This window comes from Osmia bicornis, chromosome 1, assembly GCF_907164935.1.
Source record: "Osmia bicornis bicornis chromosome 1, iOsmBic2.1, whole genome shotgun sequence".
NCBI lineage: Eukaryota > Metazoa > Arthropoda > Insecta > Hymenoptera > Megachilidae > Osmia > Osmia bicornis.
Genome location: NC_060216.1, coordinates 2,391,250 through 2,409,163, shown reverse-complemented (window position 1 = coordinate 2,409,163; position 17,914 = coordinate 2,391,250). Strand labels below are relative to the sequence as shown.

Below are 17,914 nucleotides of genomic sequence, written 5' to 3'. Positions count from 1 at the left end.
TAAATTAGAATTTATTCCAACAGGTAGTCAATTGGCGGATATACTGACCAAACCTTTACCGGCGCTAAAATTGAAAGAATTTAGGAAAGGATTGGGTCTAGAGTAACTTGATAAGTTTAGTTTATGTATATGTTTATAAGTATGTCTTAAAAAAAAAAAAAAATATTAATAATTGTAACGGTAATTAATGATGTTAATTAGAAATTAATAGTAATTAGATTTAAGGTATGGTCTGGATGGGTTTTTCTGGGTTTCCCCATTCTTTAACAACAAATGTTGGACCATTTGTATTTTGTTCCCAGAATTAGAGTTAAAATAAAACACAAGGAAGACGATCTGTATGGTAATAATTTTTTTTTTGTAGTACAGTTATAAATTTTTTTTTGACTAGTTAAATTAGTGTGAATAAGACCGGCTTGTTTTTGAGGGGGCCTGTTAGTTTATCTGGAAATAATCAGGTAACAAAAACAAGTCCAGTGTCAAAGGATACGGACAGAGTCATGGTTTACACAACAGTCTTTAGGTTGGGGACCGATGGGTGTATAGAGTTTTCCAGGAATGACCTGAGCAATAAAACTCCGGGCATTTCTATATTTAGTTTTTCTAAGTGGACCCAATAGGGGTTTTTCCTCTGACGACTCTTCACTTCAGTTTTAGTTTTCAAACTGTGCAGACGTCTCCTGAGTGTGAATTTAGTAATAAATTTATTTTGAGAAAATAAAAACTTTATTATTATTATTTATAGTTTAATACCCATTTCCCAATAGATGCTTAGTATAGTTTAACAAGAATATATAATAATGTACGATCGCTCTGATATCACACTTGAAACTTTATGTAGTATACCGGTCGCGTAAACGATTGCTACTATTTCGCTCTCCTTTGAATTAACGTGAAATCGGCGTATTTCCGCCGTGAGGGTACACCCCAGCCGGAGATACTCTCGGCACCCTCGAAAGGGCTGGACTAAGGTGTCCTTTTCGATATTATGTTTCTTAGTACGCGTTCGCGATGTGAAGCCGATATTGTTTTTATAACCGGTTGACACCACCACGAATCTTGTACCTCCTTATTATCAATTAAGACGCTAAGGATAATAATTCGCTTAAATATAGGTTAAATATGATAATATGTTTATTACAAGGTTGATATAAAATAGAATTATGACGTAAGTGGCACGATGCCTGTATGAATTTACTCTACTGGTCGGAGAATCGAAGTATCCCGTGGACTCTAAGTTCGAATTATTCACGGCTCGAATCTGACGAAGACTGACCCGGTAAGACTTTGTGAATTGTCTGACGACTCGTGTTCGAATGAATGTCCGTGTCAAAACGTCCAGCAAGAAGCCGCAGAGAGGTAGTCCGACGAGGTAGGCGTTGACCAAAAAGGGCCAATTAGTAAACGTTTTGAATTTAGCTACTGGCGATAGGCTGAAGTGTTCAGCAAATCAGCTCGCCGGACATTTCCCATGTAAGCTGCCGGAAAACCCAGCAGGCTGCGGTGCATGTGGAAGTCTTAAGGTGCGTGTTTGCACGGAACCGGCGATAACTCCCAGGTAAGAACGATTGATGACTCAGGTATAGGCTGTTTGCCAGATGCGAGCGAATGAAGGCTCTGACGGTCTTGGTGACCGGTGGTACCTGGGACAGAGCGCAAGACGGTTCGAACCCTGTTGGGGTTGGTATAACTCACAAGACACATGCACGGCAGGGGGTCCTGTTTATGACACGGAATGATAGTTTGATGTTCTGCAGAGTTAATCTGACAAAAGGTTTTAGGCGTTCGTTTAGGCCAACTAGATATCTGTAGAAAGTGAAAGTACCCGTAAAAGATTGTAAACCGCGTGTCGCGAATTTTGTGGACAATACGAGTTCTAAAATCAACGTCCTGAGTTTTAGAACCTTTTCCTTAGAAATTCTCTTTACTATCTGGAAATTCCGAATTCTTGAATAGCGATTGCCTTTTCCGTGACAAGCTATGCCTCCGACCAGTTTAGTAGATTTCCGTATAATTGTGAGTTATATTATTGACCGTGAATGATCGTGCTTCTAAATTAGTATAATAAACGGTTGGTTATTCGTTCTTTTAGTTGTTAATCCTTGCCAGGTAAGCTGAATATATTGAACAGGCTTAAATTAAATTGCAGTGTTTTCATTACGGTCGACAAGAAGACCGTATGGTGGTTGATTGACAAAATTGTTATTGTGTACTTGACTGTTGTAGTTATAAATTCGCGATGCTGTGCAACATCCTCCCCCCGTTGAGAGGGCACCGATCAAATGATATTAGTATGTGTGCAGCTGTCTGAGTTCGTATAGTGGTATAGGTCTTATGATCTAAGAATGGCTAAAGCAAAGGTTATGATTCCAATAGTTAAAAGGAAACTTATGGTCTACGTATAGTTACATTAAATTAAATTAACATTCATGAATGATCGTCCTGGTCTGTCTAGACGGGCAGGGGAACGAATCGTTTTACGCTTCGATCTAGCGTGGTTTTGGCCGTTTTTATGGTGGCGGTCCGAATGATGCCATCGGAGCCGGGATGGACCTTGACGACTCGGCCTAGGGGCCAGTGCAGAGAGGGAGTGTTTTCCTCCCTGAGGAGCACGATGGTACCTTCGTTTTCTGCGGGTGGTCAGCTCATTGAGATACTCTCGGTGCCATCTGGTCCAGAAATGTTGCTTCACCTTTTGGACGTGTTGCCAACTGGAAAGGCGATTCGATGGAGTATCTCTGAAATTTCTCTCACGCAAGCTAGTCAAGGAGTCGCCGATCAAGAAATGAGCAGGTGTGAGGACCAGGAGGTCGTTTGGATCAGATGAAATTGGAGTGAGTGGACGAGAGTTCAATATGGATTCGATTTCAATAATTAGGGTGTTGAAGTTCTCAAAGGTGAATAATTCTGCGCCTGCGACGCGTTTCAAATGATATTTGAATGACTTCACCGCAGCCTCCCAAAGTCCTCCAAAGTGAGGTGTCAACGGAGGGATGAAGTTCCAGTTGATGGCGCGTTCTGCGAGAAAGGTGGTGACCTTCTCGCGATGGTCGTCGGATTGTAGTAGTGCGCGTAGTTCACGTAGCTCGTTGTTTGCTCCAACGAAATTGGAACCGTTGTCCGAATACAGGTCCGTACAGAATCCTCTTCTAGCGATAAACCGTCTGAGGGCCGCCAGGAAAGCCTCAGTGGTTAACTCGCTAACGAGCTCCAAATGGATCGCCTTTACGGCGAGGCAGACGAAAACTGCAACGTAGACCTTGACCCGGTTGAGATTTCTATGTTTTCTTTCCTTTATGAAGAAAGGTCCGCAATAGTCGACTCCCACATTAGTGAATGGCCGAGATTCCGTGACCCTGGCTGTAGGTAGGTTACCCATGATGTAATCCACAGGCGGCGGTTGTGCTCGGCAACAGCGGACGCAGGTCTTTATGACCTTCCAGACCTGGTCTCGGCCGTCAATGGGCCAGTAGCGCCGTCTGACCGCATAAAGGGTGGCCTGAGTACCTGAGTGTAAATTAGCACGATGCTCATTTCCTAGTATCAATGCAGTGACTCGGGTCTTCGGCAGAATGATCGGGTGTCGTTGACCGAATGGCATGAATGAATTCTTTAGTCGGCCACCGACTCGTAGAAGTCCGTCGCGGTCAATGAATGGGTTTAGCCGTTGAAGTCCGCCCTTTAATGTCTGGCCGTTGCCCGTTGTTATTTTCTTCATTTCCTCAGTGTAGTGCATTCGTTGTATTAATTTTATGATGACATCATGAGCGTACTTTAGTTCCGAGGCTGTGAGTGCTCCCTTTGCCGTGTGACTGTGTTTCCACCGCAGGCAGTATGCGATGACTCTGATTAGTCTTCCCCATGATGAAAATCGTTCAATGAAATTGACATCAGGACAGGTAGTGGTCAGGCAGACGACAGTTTTCTGCTCCGGAAGATCGTTTGGACATGATATGTTTCCGGAAGGCCAATGTGTTTCCTCTTCTTGTAGCCACCTCGGTCCGTGGTGCCATATTGATGGTTGTAAGAACTCCTCAGGTGATCGGCCTCTGGAGATGATGTCTGCGGGATTGTCTGCGGTTGGGACGTGTCGCCAGTCTTCGATGTTCGTGTTGCCTTGAATTTCAGCGACTCGATTCGCGACAAAAGTTTTGAGTAAGTGTGGCGATGTTCTCAGCCAGTGTAATACTATGGCGGAATCGGTCCAATAGCAAATGCGATTAATGGTGACGTGTAGAGCCTTCTGTGCTGTTGTGGCTAATGAGGTTAGGAGTATCGCTCCACACAATTCCAATCGTGGAATTGACTGGGTTTTTAGCGGAGCTACCTTAGATTTTGCCAACAAGAGTTCAACCTGATAGTGACCGTCCGCATTCCTTGAACGAAGGTAGATGCAGGCTCCATATGCTCGTTCGCTGGCATCACAGAAGCCGTGTAACTCGATGGATGTTGGTTCGCTGATGAGTGTATTCCTATGAAACGTGACGTTATTTAATAAAGATAATTGCGTACAAAACTGCACCCATTCTGTGTGTACGGTCATTGGCAGCGACTCGTCCCAATCAATCTTCATTGTCCAGATCTTCTGCAATAAAATCTTCGCGACAATTATAACTGGTCCGAGAAGGCCCAAAGGGTCGTAAATTCGCGCGATGACAGAACTGATAGACCGTTTGGTAACGGATTTCGTGGGTATGATATTGGTCACGGAATATCGAATCGTGTCATCAGTGGAATCCCAAACAACCCCTAAAGTTTTTATTGTGGAGGACTCTCCCAGGTGAAGCCTCTTATTGATGTGTTGTTCGGGTAATCCATGTAAGAGTGGCTTGTGATTTGAAGCCCACTGTCGTATTTATAGCCCGGCTGAATTTAATAACTGGATCATTTGGTCTCGCAAGGCCAAGGCTCCCTGTACCGTTGGTGCTCCAGTTAGTAGGTCGTCTACGTAGAAGTCCCTTACTAGACTCTGCGCAGCATCAGGAAATCGGTGTCCTTCGTCTTGAGCCAATTGCGAGAGGCAGCGAATGGCCAAGTACGGAGCGGCGGATAGTCCAAAGGTGACTGTGTTTAGTGTGTATGTTTTCAGATTGCCCGCAGGATCACGCCATAGGACTCGCTGATATTTCCGATCCTCGGGGCGGACTAGAAATTGTCTGTACATCTTTTCGATGTCGCCATTCAGGACGTACCGGTGACTTCGGAACCTAATGAGGATATATAATAAATTGTCTTGAACCTTTGGCCCAACGTGCAATGTCTCGTTAAGCGAAACGCCTGTTGTTGTTGCTGCGGAGCCGTCGAACACAACCCGTAACTTCGTAGTGTCACTGGAAGTCTTAGTGACCCCGTGGTGGGGTAGATAAAACCCGTCGTTGATTTCGTCGGTGTCCTGTACCTCTGACATGTGTCCTAGGTCTTGGTATTCCTGCAGTACAGACCTATATTGTTGTGATAAACCTTGGTCGTGCTGCAGCCTGCGTTCCAAAGCCAACAGGCGTTTTAACGCCCTAGATTTGGACTCCCCAAGTTGCGGCAGCTTGTCGTTGAACGGGAGTGCTACTACATATCTGCCATCGGAATTCCTGTGAACATTTTGTTGGAAATGCTCCTCGCAGAATCGTTCGGCGTCAGATAGCCGTTGGATTTGTGGTCCCTCTTCTAACTCCCAGAAACGCGCCAAATCGTCCTGTATTGTCGTTGTCGCATGACAGATCGTGCTTTGCGTGGGTTTGGACGCTGGAGCACTCCCCCCGATTATCCATCCTAATCTGGTTTTTTGCAAGAATAAATCTGGACCGTTGGGAGGTGACAGATTTATTTGCCCGACACTCAATAAGGACAATGCTACTCCGGCGCCTAGTAATAGATCGACAGGTGCAGGTATGTGAAATGTTGGGTCTGCTAATTGTATGTTTTTCGGGATATTTATAGGCGTGCGGTCAATAGGTTGGTCTGGAATGAAGGCGGAAATCGTAGGTATCGTTAGGAAGGTCAATGTTCGGTTGTACGTGTTGGTTTTAGATTGGATTGTCGTTGTAATCGTATGCTTTGACATTGTGGTCATAGTATTGAGTGCTCCGATGGGAATTGAACACCTTCCTAAAGGGATGTCTAATCTTTTGGCGAAAGTCTCGGTCATAAAATTGGTCGAGGCGCAAGTGTCAATGAGTGTCCGACAAGCGACAGGTTGATGGTACCTGTTCAGAACATAGACCTGCGCGGTCACTAAAAGGTCTTGCGTAACGGCGTCGACTACGAAGGCTTTATGACCGCTTATTCCCGTTGGAGCTTCCGGTGTTAGTCATCTCGGCTGCCGCGTTGTCTCCGTCGACTGGGAAGACTCTGACGCCCTTCGCGGGGTGGGTTCCGCGGTTGTGATTGTTTGGTGGAGTAGCGTGTGGTGCTTCTTGCGGCATATGCGACACGTGCCGTGTTTACAAGCGTCCGCGTTGTGGCCGTCCCTCAAACAATTATGACACAATGAAGCTCTATTTACAGCTGCGATCCTATCACGGACCGACGAACCGTGGAACCGCTCACAAAACCATATTATGTGATTTTTGACGCAGACCGGGCATCGCCTAGGTGGAGCTGACATGTGTTGCCTGTCGTTTGTTCTATGGTCCTCGTACGGGTGTTGGCGAGTCTTAGTGGACAGAAACGCGTGGCTTCTCGATGGTCGATGTTTCATGACCCGTGGATTTCCTGAAGGACCCGATCCACGAGGTTCAGCGGTTGGAGCTGCCCTCGTGATTGATGTTCGCGCACAATTAGCCCGTTTCTCGAGGAACGCGAGAAGATCGGTGTACGCCGGTACCGTCCTTTTGTCCTTGAGCGCCAGTTCCCAATGCCACACCGTGTTTGAATTTAATTTAGATAAGATCATGGATAGTAGAAGACTATTCCATGAGATTACATTTTCGCCCAGACTCGTCAATGCGCGTAGATGCTGGTTCACGTTATCTACTAAATCGCCCAAGGCTTCCGGTGTATCCCTTATGAGTTTTGGGATATCCCGCAGCGCGTCGCAATGGCCTAATATGACGCGACGTGGACAGTCGTATTTTTCGCGTAATAGTTCGATTGCATCGTGATAATTCGCGTCGGTGGTGCTTAACGCCTTGATGCACGCCGCGGCCTTACCGGTTAAGGTAGAACGTAAATACTGAAACTTCTGTACCGGTGTTAAATCTTCGTTACGATCGATCATTGAAGTGAAGATATCATGAAAGGATGACCATTCTTCTATTGTCCCGTCGAAAGTCGGCCGGCGCATCTCAGGTAGTTTAATGGCCATCGGTGCCGATGCGGTGGATGCCGGGGACGGATTAGCGGCGCGTGTCGTGGAACCTGTTGGTTGTCCATTATGCAACAGACGATTTGCCCTGGCTATTGCGGTGTAGTAGTCGTTTTGAATTTGATATCGACGCGGTTCTTCTGATTCGTCGAGCTCTTCGAGGGCAAATTGAAGGTCGTCGAATTTCTTCCAGGTCTCATTTAAGCCGTTCAAATGGGTTTCCAATAAGAACGAATCGCGTGAATCAGACTCCTCATAATAATCGAGGAAGGTCTTCAAAGAGGAAATCTGCCCGAGGATGTGACCCCGTCTACGCCGCAAGGTACCGATATTCGATCCGCGGGTGGCGGTTTGCGCGTGACTCGAACTCGCGGAGTTATTAGGCATCGTGATGCGTATGAGGAGATAATTTGACGGTGAAACAAATTAACGATCCTACCTTTGTCGTATTAGATTGTTCGTAACGTAACTTAACTCGTATCCCAATCCCTTGCAGTGTGTAGCCGTTGCGATGAGACCACCCTTGTCGTGGAATGCTCGGTGACAAGCCGTGACTTGCTTCTGTTGCTGTGGGTGGCTGGGATATTGTCCGAGTATCGCCACTCAATAAGTTTTATGTTCGTTGCACTCACTGTGGCACTTAATCCAATGTGGCACTGAGTTGCACTTAGTTCGTAATACACTGAATTGCACTGTAATCCGGAAATCCGGCTCGAAGGACCAATGTTTCTTAGTACGCGTTCGCGATGTGAAGCCGATATTGTTTTTATAACCGGTTGACACCACCACGAATCTTGTACCTCCTTATTATCAATTAAGACGCTAAGGATAATAATTCGCTTAAATATAGGTTAAATATGATAATATGTTTATTACAAGGTTGATATAAAATAGAATTATGACGTAAGTGGCACGATGCCTGTATGAGTTTACTCTACTGGTCGGAGAATCGAAGTATCCCGTGGACTCTAAGTTCGAATTATTCACGGCTCGAATCTGACGAAGACTGACCCGGTAAGACTTTGTGAATTGTCTGACGACTCGTGTTCGAATGAATGTCCGTGTCAAAACGTCCAGCAAGAAACCGCAGAGAGGTAGTCCGACGAGGTAGGCGTTGACCAAAAAGGGCCAATTAGTAAACGTTTTGAATTTAGCTATTGGCGATAGGCTGAAGTGTTCAGCAAATCAGCTCGCCGGACATTTCCCATGTAAGCTGCCGGAAAACCCAGCAGGCTGCGGTGCATGTGGGAGTCTTAAGGTGCGTGTTTGCACAGAACCGGCGATAACTCCCAGGTAAGAGCGATTGATGACTCAGGTATAGGCTGTTTGCCAGATGCGAGCGAATGAAGGCTCTGACGGTCTTGGTGACCGGTGGTACCTGGGACAGAGCGCAAGACGGTTCGAACCCTGTTGGGGTTGGTATAACTCACAAGACACATGCACGGCAGGGGGTCCTGTTTATGACACGGAATGATAGTTTGATGTTCTGCAGAGTTAATCTGACAAAAGGTTTTAGGCGTTCGTTTAGGCCAACTAGATATCTGTAGAAAGTGAAAGTACCCGTAAAAGATTGTAAACCGCGTGTCGCGAATTTTGTGGACTATACGTTGTGTGGTAATAATACGATTTCTAAAATCAACGTCCTGAGTTTTAGAACCTTTTCCTTAGAAATTCTCTTTACTATCTGGAAATTCCGAATTCTTGAATAGCGATTGCCTTTTCCGTGACAAGCTATGCCTCCGACCAGTTTAGTAGATTTCCGTATAATTGTGAGTTATATTATTGACCGTGAATGATCGTGCTTCTAAATTAGTATAATAAACGGTTGGTTATTCGTTCTTTTAGTTGTTAATCCTTGCCAGGTAAGCTGAATATATTGAACAGGCTTAAATTAAATTGCAGTGTTTTCATTACGGTCGACAAGAAGACCGTATGGTGGTTGATTGACAAAATTGTTATTGTGTACTTGACTGTTGTAGTTATAAATTCGCGATGCTGTGCAACATATTATACAATAGAAAATAGAAAGCGAAACCGCAACACAATAATAGTCGAAAATATTAATCGATACCTCGTATGATGGAACGATCTGACCGGAGATATTCTCGGCACCCCGAAGGGCTGGACTAGATCGCCCGTTTTGCCAACAGATAGACGTCGTGTTCAAAATGTAATAGGATCGACTTACCGAAACGCTGTATAATAAATACAAGATAATATGTTCGCTTGTAGTTCGCTTTATGTATTCGCTTGATGATCTGGAACACCAAAGAACGGTAAATTTTCGATCACTGCACTTGTCGCGGCGGAAATGAATCATTCGGACGAGGACGTCGACGAGAGACAGACACAAACGAATTACAAGAATCGAGAAAAATATATAATTACGCGAAATGAAGTTAAGTCGAAAAATACGCGAGCAAACGATTTAAAAACAGAAAGAAAGGATAGCAATTTAAATAGGAAGAAGATTTTACGTGCGCGTCTATGAGTCCTTATTCGGAATTCCGATTATTTTAACCCGCACGGCACTCTGCCTCGCTACGCGGAGGGCTTTACCGCAGAGAAAATATCGCGAAACTTCCAAATAATTCTGTCTCTCGGACACACGGGCTTCCGATCACGTACCTCGACGATTGATCGATCAAGAGTGCCAAATTTTGCGCGAGATCGCTGGTCGAAGGGCCCGTCGCGCGATCATCGTCCTTGGAGGGGACGGTTTGACGAATCGTGGCACGTGCTCGGTAGTGTCGCGTGCCCGATGATTGGCTAAAGCCGGGTATCCACCAGTATCAAACGCCCGTATCGTATCACCGTTCCGAACCCTTTTGAATAGGCAGACGTTGCCTCGTTGCATGCCACGGCGTGCTACGGCTCGGACAATAGTTCTTCGTGTCTTGAAATAAACTCCTATAGGCGAGAAGTTTCGATTTGCTGCATGCTGTTTCTTTAGTGTAATTATCCAAACCATATCGTGTTTGGTATCATTTTAATCAGAAAAACGTCACAAATATCTTGGTAACAGTTTTTTAAGAAAAAAATGAAAAATAACAAAGTTCAGTCGTTGCATTAGTATTATCTCACTGATGTATCCAATTCCAAATCATATTATCTCGTGCCTCAAGTGTCATGTTTCCACTTGACATAGCATTTCGGGCCTTCGCCTGGGTATGTTGTTTTTACGTTTCAAGTGGTTTCCGAACCAATCCTTTGAACGACAAGAAACCGACAATTTTCGGATCGGCCCGTTCCTTCGCCTCCGTATCACAGACCAATAGAACTTTCGATACTCGGCAACGGAAAAATCTCTGGAAAATTAACATTGTCCTTTTTCAATAATCACGAAGATAATTGATCTGTTTAAATATATTTAGACGATAAAATTTGTCTAAATTAAATTAGATTAAATTCATAAATAATTTCATCGCTTTTGAAATGAATCCAATAATACCGCAAGATTTCAAATAAATTGAAACCCAAGTGACGGCACGAAACGCTATGTCAAGTGCCAACGCATGAACCTTTCCTTCGATGCAACAGCAAAGAATCGACAAATTTTTCGGATGGATCCGTTGCCTCCGTTCCTCTGGAACGCCACGCAGCAAAACGAAACTCCTCGCCTGTAGTGGCCCAGTCCTATTGCCTAACCGTTTATATCAAGAAACGAAGAAATGTTGTCCGCGCCGCAGCATGCCGTTGCATGCAACGAAGCAACGTCTGCCTATTCAAACGGGTTCGGAACGGTGATACGATACGGGCGTTTGATACTGGTGGATACCCGGCTTAAGACGCGCGAGCTAGACAAGGATCCTTCATCCCCTTTCTTTGGTGTTCCTCTTTCTTTCTATTTCGTCGCCATGATAGTTTCAACGGTTTTCTAGAAACTACGCAGTATTTCCTTTATATGTATAGTATAACTTCTAAATGCGGCTATTGATTTAGTTGATTATTAAATGATGAACTATTATTATTAAATGATACTATTGATTTGATTGAAATACAGAATGAGTTTGAAATTAAAATATATAATTTAATAGATGAAACCGTCATCCGCATATTTTTCCCTTAACAGGATCAAAATTATTTACTTTCCTGATTTATAACAAAGATCTTATCAGTGTAAAAGCGGACGATGCATTTACGATAATCGGAATGCCAATTATGCATTCATTTACAATCTATTCGCATAATAATTTCGGTGGATTCGGCATTTCGTTTTCTATGAATTTAGACATTCCTTCGAGAACGTTCTTTTGTTCAAAATTTGCCGTTGTCGCTAGGCAGTTCTTAGAATTTCTGATACAATAGTGTTTATTGCTTTGAACGACCCTTGATTTTCGAACGGCGGTCGAACGTTCGTGACGTTAGACTTTATAAGGGTTCTCATTCATCTTAGTTTTATCGTTTAAATACATATTCTTCCATCCATTCTTTTCACACTATCATTCGATCAGGTAATAATGATCCTGGTTGGACCGGCTGACGCTTTGTGCAATAGAGAGAGAAAGAGTCTTCTTAATAAAGAAGTTATTACGGTTTTCCCGTTTCTACGCAGTTACCAAGGGAAATTCCCGGAATGCGAAGCACTGGCTAACTGCGTAGCGCTGGTGTTATGCTAACGGCTCTCTCTCTCTCTCGAGCTGAGCCCGAGTTTTTGTGCGTGGTATTAAACTGTATTGTATTACTATGGTTGGCGACGATAGTTTCAAGGAAGGTCACGTAAACTATTGTAAAGAAGGAAACAGAAATGACCTTTCCTCGTGTACCTCGCATGAGAAATCCTCGGAACCTCGAAAGGCTTGACAAGAATGTACAGTATAGACTCGTTCTAAGCTAAAAAGATCTCTACGTTAATTGCAAAGAAACTATCCCCACCACTGGGGGGTATACCCCTCGAGACGCCGCGAAGCTCGCTCGCAGAGTAGCGTAACATGATCTGGGATCAGATATCAATGAGGCAACACTAATGCAAGTACCTAACTTTGTTATTTTCCCTTTTTTTTTTATAAAACTTTTTGCATAATATTTGTGCCATTTCTCTAACGAAAATGATACCAAACACGATATAATTCGGACTATATTTACCGTGTAAACTAGGTGCAACTAAACGCACGGGTCCCGGACTTTTGCCTATAACGTGTAGTTCCACTATTGTTTGATGTTAGCCGACTGCTTCGAACGTAGAAAAGGACCTTGAGTGAAAAAGAGGACGGAGCGAAAACAAACTGTTCTATGTCGATGAGGCAACTGAACTTTGTTATTTTTCATTTTTTTTTTATAAAACTTCTTCCATGATATTTCTGACATTTTTCTCATTAAAATGATACCAAACACGATATAATTCGGACCATATTTACCGTGTATATTTGTTCAGTCCGATGCGAAACACAATGTGCGAGGATTTCGAAAGACAGTTTATGACGGTTTATCACAGTTTATGGTCTTGGTGACCGGTGGTGCCTGGGACAGAGATTTAACTTTTTTCTAATTTAATAGAAATGATAATGATACATAATAAGTTGTTTCAAGTAAATATGGTCCGAATTATATCGTGTTTGGTATCATTTTAATGAGAAAAATGTCAGAAATATCATGGAAAAAGTTTTATAAAAAACAAATGAAAAATAACAAAGTTCAGTTGCTTCATGGACATAGAACAGTTTGTTTTCGCTCCGTCCTTTTTTCCCTCAAGGTCCTTTTCTACGTTCGAAGCAGTCGGCAAATATCAAACAATGGTGGAACTACACGTTATAAGCAAAAGTCCGGTCCCGAGCGTTTTGCTTATAACGAGTCTATACTGTACAAGGCAGAGGAGGAATGAAAAGATTGACGGAAAAGTGAAACACCCACCTCACGACCCTCACATGAGAAATCCTCGGAACCCCGAAAGGCTTGATAAGGGACGCAAGGCGGATAAATTTCAAATTTTCCGCCGGGGCGTAACATACCCGAACAAACGATGCTGCCAATAACGATTTGATTGCGATATGACAAACTTGGTAATTAATAAGTCGTAAGAGAGAAATTATAGGTCCGGCTGAAAACATTTGTAATTGTAACGATTGTATGAGAAATTGACAGCATTCCTGATGTACATGCACTATACTGCAGTTCACGAGAGACCATACTTAACTCGCGCAGCTCACTAGGTCTAGAGAGATTTTTAATAATGTGTGTTATTTCCCTCTACAGCTTGATTCTTATTATACTTTGCGATCATATAAATGGTGGGCAGAAATATATGACGTACGATAACTGATAACCGGTGATGATATTGTAAAGTTTCACGATACAATGAAATTCCTATTATTTGTCGCAAAAAAAAAAATGATGTGAACGCAAAGTAAGAAGCAAGCTATGAAGGGGAATCACACGCACTATTAAAAATCTCCCTAGACCTCAGTAGATCACTAGCTGCGCGAGTTAAGTGCGGTCACTCGTGAACTGCAATATAGTTAATTCGCAATGGGTTTGTTGATTCCCGTTGAATATTATTTACTTGAAATTATCAAATGGGTGATTTATCATAGGTTGCCGACGTCCGAGTTAGGATCTTCCTAGTAGAGGAAAAGTTTCTAATTTTGCGCCGCCTCCGAAAACTTTGAAATGTATTTGGTATTCTATTTAACGATTAAGTAGATATTATTAATAGCTATGGAATATTGGTATAAATGAAATAGAAATTATTTTACACTTTTTAGTGCATTTCGAAGTCGGATGTTTTTTGTGTTAAAAATTATTTTCGTAAAGGAACTTGCCATCTTCCAGAATGGGAATCGTGTACAATGTTTCATCTTTGCGCCACCATTTGCTAAGAAAAAATTGTCGAAAGCAGAATTAAGACAAATAAAATGGTTGACGCAAAATCATCACGGTTTTGAGTGGGGCGATGGTACCGTGCCGTATTCACGCCTTCAAGAGTGTGCCGCTTCGTGTTTGAAAGATAGTATTCATGGATCTGTATACGTCAAGGGCATTGAGAAAGAAAAATGGTTGAAGAAACTTTATCCTTCAGTCAGTCCAATCAATATAGAGGTTTTGAACAAAGATGACGATCTACCGAATTTGCCAACCAAGAGCCGGCATATTCAGGATGGATGGATGGATAAACATATGGCATGCATCGCGCACAATGGACAGCATCTCCATGAGCTATGAGAAACGTATCGATATTAAAAGAATGGTGGTTAAAAAAAAGGAAGGAGGAAAATGAAGAGCTGTGCATAGAACATTATAACCGGCCTGGGGATGATACGCACATAGATGGACCTCCACCGAAAAAGAAAAATTGTTACATTTGTCTTAAAACACGAAACATTTAATATCATTTATTAATTTTGTTCATTACTGTAAAATAATAAAATCTATTTAGTAAAAATATATTTTATGCGTCTTAATGTTGTTTTACCTAGAACGATTGTATGTGTAACGTTTGTGTTTCATAGTCCAATGTAGGAGATACAAAAGGAATGTTCTTCTATTTCAAAGACATGAGGGAGTAGGGTGAAATCCATGTTTACATGCAGACACGTGTCGATGTGCAATCTGGTATAGATAGAGAGAGCATCGTCGAGACAGACTTTTGGTCACGTTTTGCTTGGATGCCTCTTTGACGGCTTGCTGACGCGGTTAACATGAGGAGGGTAGGGTGAAATCCATGTTTACCGGTAGACACGTGTCGATGTGCAATCTGATACAGATTGAGCAAGCATCGTCGAGACAGACTTTCGGTCACGTTGTTGCTTGGATGCGTATTTGATGGTTCGGTCACGAATTGCATTCCGCGTGCCCTCCACCACCGCGTGCCCGCCGCCGCGGAGAAAAAGGGTTAATCGCGGTTAAAGCTCATCTACGGCCACGGTTAAAGCGCGTTCACGACGTGGACAAACAGCTTTTCCGCAACCTATAAACAGGCTGAATCATTAAATATATGGTTATTATATAGACGATATGCGTTTCGCAAAGCAGCCCCTGTCTATCCTTATTCTCGATTTAGACGAGAGGACAACACGCATGGACGATCGCCGGCGACGACACGGGCCCCTCTTGCCGAATACGATACGTGATATAATTTGCGGTCCATCGAACTGCGGTAAAACGAACGTCGTAATCAGTTTGATCGAGAGCCCGAACGGTGTAAGATTCAATAACGTGTATGCATACTCGAAATCATTGCAACAACCAAAGTACAAATATCTCGAACAAATTTTGACAACCGTTTCTGAAATCGGATACTTTTCATTTTCAAATAACGCCGAAGTCGTGCCACCGTACGAGGCGCTGCCCGATTCGGTGTTTATATTCGATGACGTTGCGTGCGACAGGCAAGATGTGATAAGAGAATATTTCGCTATGGGTAGGCACTCGCGCGTGGACTGTTTTTATCTCTGTCAGACCTACGCGAGAATACCGAAATACCTAATTCGCGACAATGCCAACCATTTGATCGTGTTCAAACAAGATGGCACGAATCTACACCACATTTATACTGATCATGTAAATACAGACATGTCGTACGAAAACTTTTGTAAATTGTGCGCACAGTGTTGGGAACAGAAATATGGTTTCGTAATAATCGACAAGGACAGCTCGATGGAACGTGGCCGTTACAGAAAAGGATTTAACGAATTTGCCGTTTTCTGAAACATTTAGTCCTTCGATAGAACGCTTAGCGAGTAGACGTCTTCTCTTTGCAATGGATAATAGTAATATTAAAGAATCGAGTAAAGTTGCGAATGCTATACGCAAAAAACGCAGAGCTCTCAAATCGGACAGCATCGACGAGGAGAGAATCATCGAAAAACGATTGAGACCCGTGGTAGAACCGCTGGAACGAATTATCGAGAATATGTCAATGGTATCGCCACATTTAGACACGATCAATATAAAATCCGAGTCGACATTCCCAACTTTGAATATTAAAGAACCGCAAAAATTGATGTCAACTCCTTTTCTTAACCCTCAAAGCACACAAACTGCAAGAGCACGCATTTATTCCGAACCTGGTACATCTTCGAGTGAACAGACGGTGGATGTGACGAAAGATCGTCCCGATTTTCATCGTGAAGAATCGATACATGCCGTTGAAACGTACGGCGACAGCGACGAGAATCTTAATGTTTCTATGCAGCGAATTTTGGACAAGCCTAGCGAAAACATACGTAGCCATTTCACGGAAAATTTGGGGCCGTTGGCAGCTAAATACATTCAATTACTCTTTACCGATCGTAAGAAGAAGATAGATGACGTGTATGGAGTATACGTACAATGCAACAAATTAATGCTTGGAAGCTCAGTTTTCGACGTAAACAAAAACGACGATGTGATTATTAATGGGGTGAAGTACAGAGGAATAACTGGTTTGTACGAATTACTATTCATGAGAATGCCTGATGACACTTTGTTCAACGATAGACGCAGCCATATCTCGTCGGGGCTTGTGAAAAGTAACAAGGGTTACAAGTGTAACGTCCCGTTCGTTAATAGCGAGCACGCTACTGCACCGACGCGTAGGGAGAGCGGTTCCCTAAGAGAAGGCGACCCGTATTTTTTTTATATATAATAAAGGAGGGGATTATAGGTTCGGGTGGCACGCGGTAAAGGAGTAAAATCCAACGTTAATTCCTTTCTCAAAAAATATGTGTGTTTTTATTCAAGAAATGTGTCTTGTGTTTGGTTATAATATAATAATAATAAAGAAGGTAAGTAATATAAAAAAAAAATATTGAATGTAAGTAAATAATGAATTGAATTAATGTAATTAATTAACAAAGGTTGCGCCCTGTTTTGAAATACAAAAAGAAAATAATTGTATTAGTTGAGTACAATCAGTACGCCCTGGATTAAAAATACAAAGAAAATAACAATCGTGTTTGTGCTAAAAATGAAATACAATAAAGGAAAATCAGATTATTAATTACAAAATAATTCAACCTAAAATAAAAATACAGAGAAAAATAAATTGATTAGTGAACGCGGCTCTAGATACGATTATCAAATTTTAAATCTATAACTTGAATTTATAATTTAATATAATTTAAATAAAATGATTGATTTGTCGGAAAATTGGCTAGGATCCGTTCTGACACTGTAGGACCTAGCTCGTTCAGCCGCAGTTCGGTTTCTGGGCAACTTAGCCGTCACTGATAGGCCGCATCCAAGGAGCTTCGGCTTTCGCTCGCTCGTTAAGCTTGGTTGCGAACCTGACACGTAGGAGAACCGCTGCGAACCGGTAGTTGAGCGCTCCGGGTCCGACGCGGAACCTTTGCCGCCTTGCCGACAAAAGAATCTAATGTTACTGAATTCTAAATAAGAATCGTACCATAGACCCGTGTCAGACTACGATCAGAATCGAAGTGAAAAATCTCTGCGCGGCACGCTGGTATTTATACCAGAGAACTGCTGACGTAGCAGTTTTTTCTACCTGTACTTTTGATACCGGAAGTGTTCGGACTTTGACCTGCGCCTACGTGACTCCACGCGTATCGCTATCTCTGTCTACGCACTGTTACTATCTCTTTCTATTCTGCGCTTGTTCCTATCTCTTTCTACGCGCTATTGCTGTCTCTATCTATTTATTCCGCGCGCTGTGTCGATCTTTTATCGACGCAGTAG

At 42.9% G+C, this 17,914-nt stretch overlaps 3 protein-coding genes across 3 annotated transcripts; all 3 read right to left on the bottom strand.

Annotated features, from left to right (window-relative positions):
- Positions 1-505: 505 nt before the first annotated feature.
- On the bottom strand, positions 506-3,379 carry LOC123987747. Its single transcript, XM_046285599.1, has 2 exons — positions 2,622-3,379; positions 506-680 (listed from the first exon to the last, which is right to left on the bottom strand). Exons 1-2 carry the CDS (start codon positions 3,377-3,379, stop codon positions 506-508), a joined length of 933 nt encoding a protein of 310 aa, XP_046141555.1.
- Positions 3,380-4,855: 1,476 nt separating this feature from the next.
- LOC123987746 lies at positions 4,856-6,058 on the bottom strand. Its single transcript, XM_046285565.1, has one exon. The coding sequence runs from the start codon at positions 6,056-6,058 to the stop codon at positions 4,856-4,858; it is 1,203 nt and encodes a 400-aa protein (XP_046141521.1).
- A 246-nt stretch (positions 6,059-6,304) lies between these two features.
- LOC123987745 lies at positions 6,305-7,687 on the bottom strand. The gene has a single exon (XM_046285542.1). It carries the CDS (start codon positions 7,685-7,687, stop codon positions 6,305-6,307), a length of 1,383 nt encoding a protein of 460 aa, XP_046141498.1.
- Between the last annotated feature and the right edge of the window lie 10,227 nt (positions 7,688-17,914).

Excerpts from the sequence above, each read along its gene's own strand:
- LOC123987746 (XM_046285565.1), bottom strand. The coding sequence starts at position 6,058 with ATGTCAAAGCATACGATTACAACGACAATCCAATCTAAAACCAACACG.
- LOC123987747 (XM_046285599.1), bottom strand. The coding sequence starts at position 3,379 with ATGGGTAACCTACCTACAGCCAGGGTCACGGAATCTCGGCCATTCACT. Across the intron at positions 681-2,621 it reads ACCACCCGCAGAAAACGAAG|GAGACGTCTGCACAGTTTGA; the intron begins GTACCATCGTGC and ends ATTCACACTCAG.
- LOC123987745 (XM_046285542.1), bottom strand. The coding sequence starts at position 7,687 with ATGCCTAATAACTCCGCGAGTTCGAGTCACGCGCAAACCGCCACCCGC.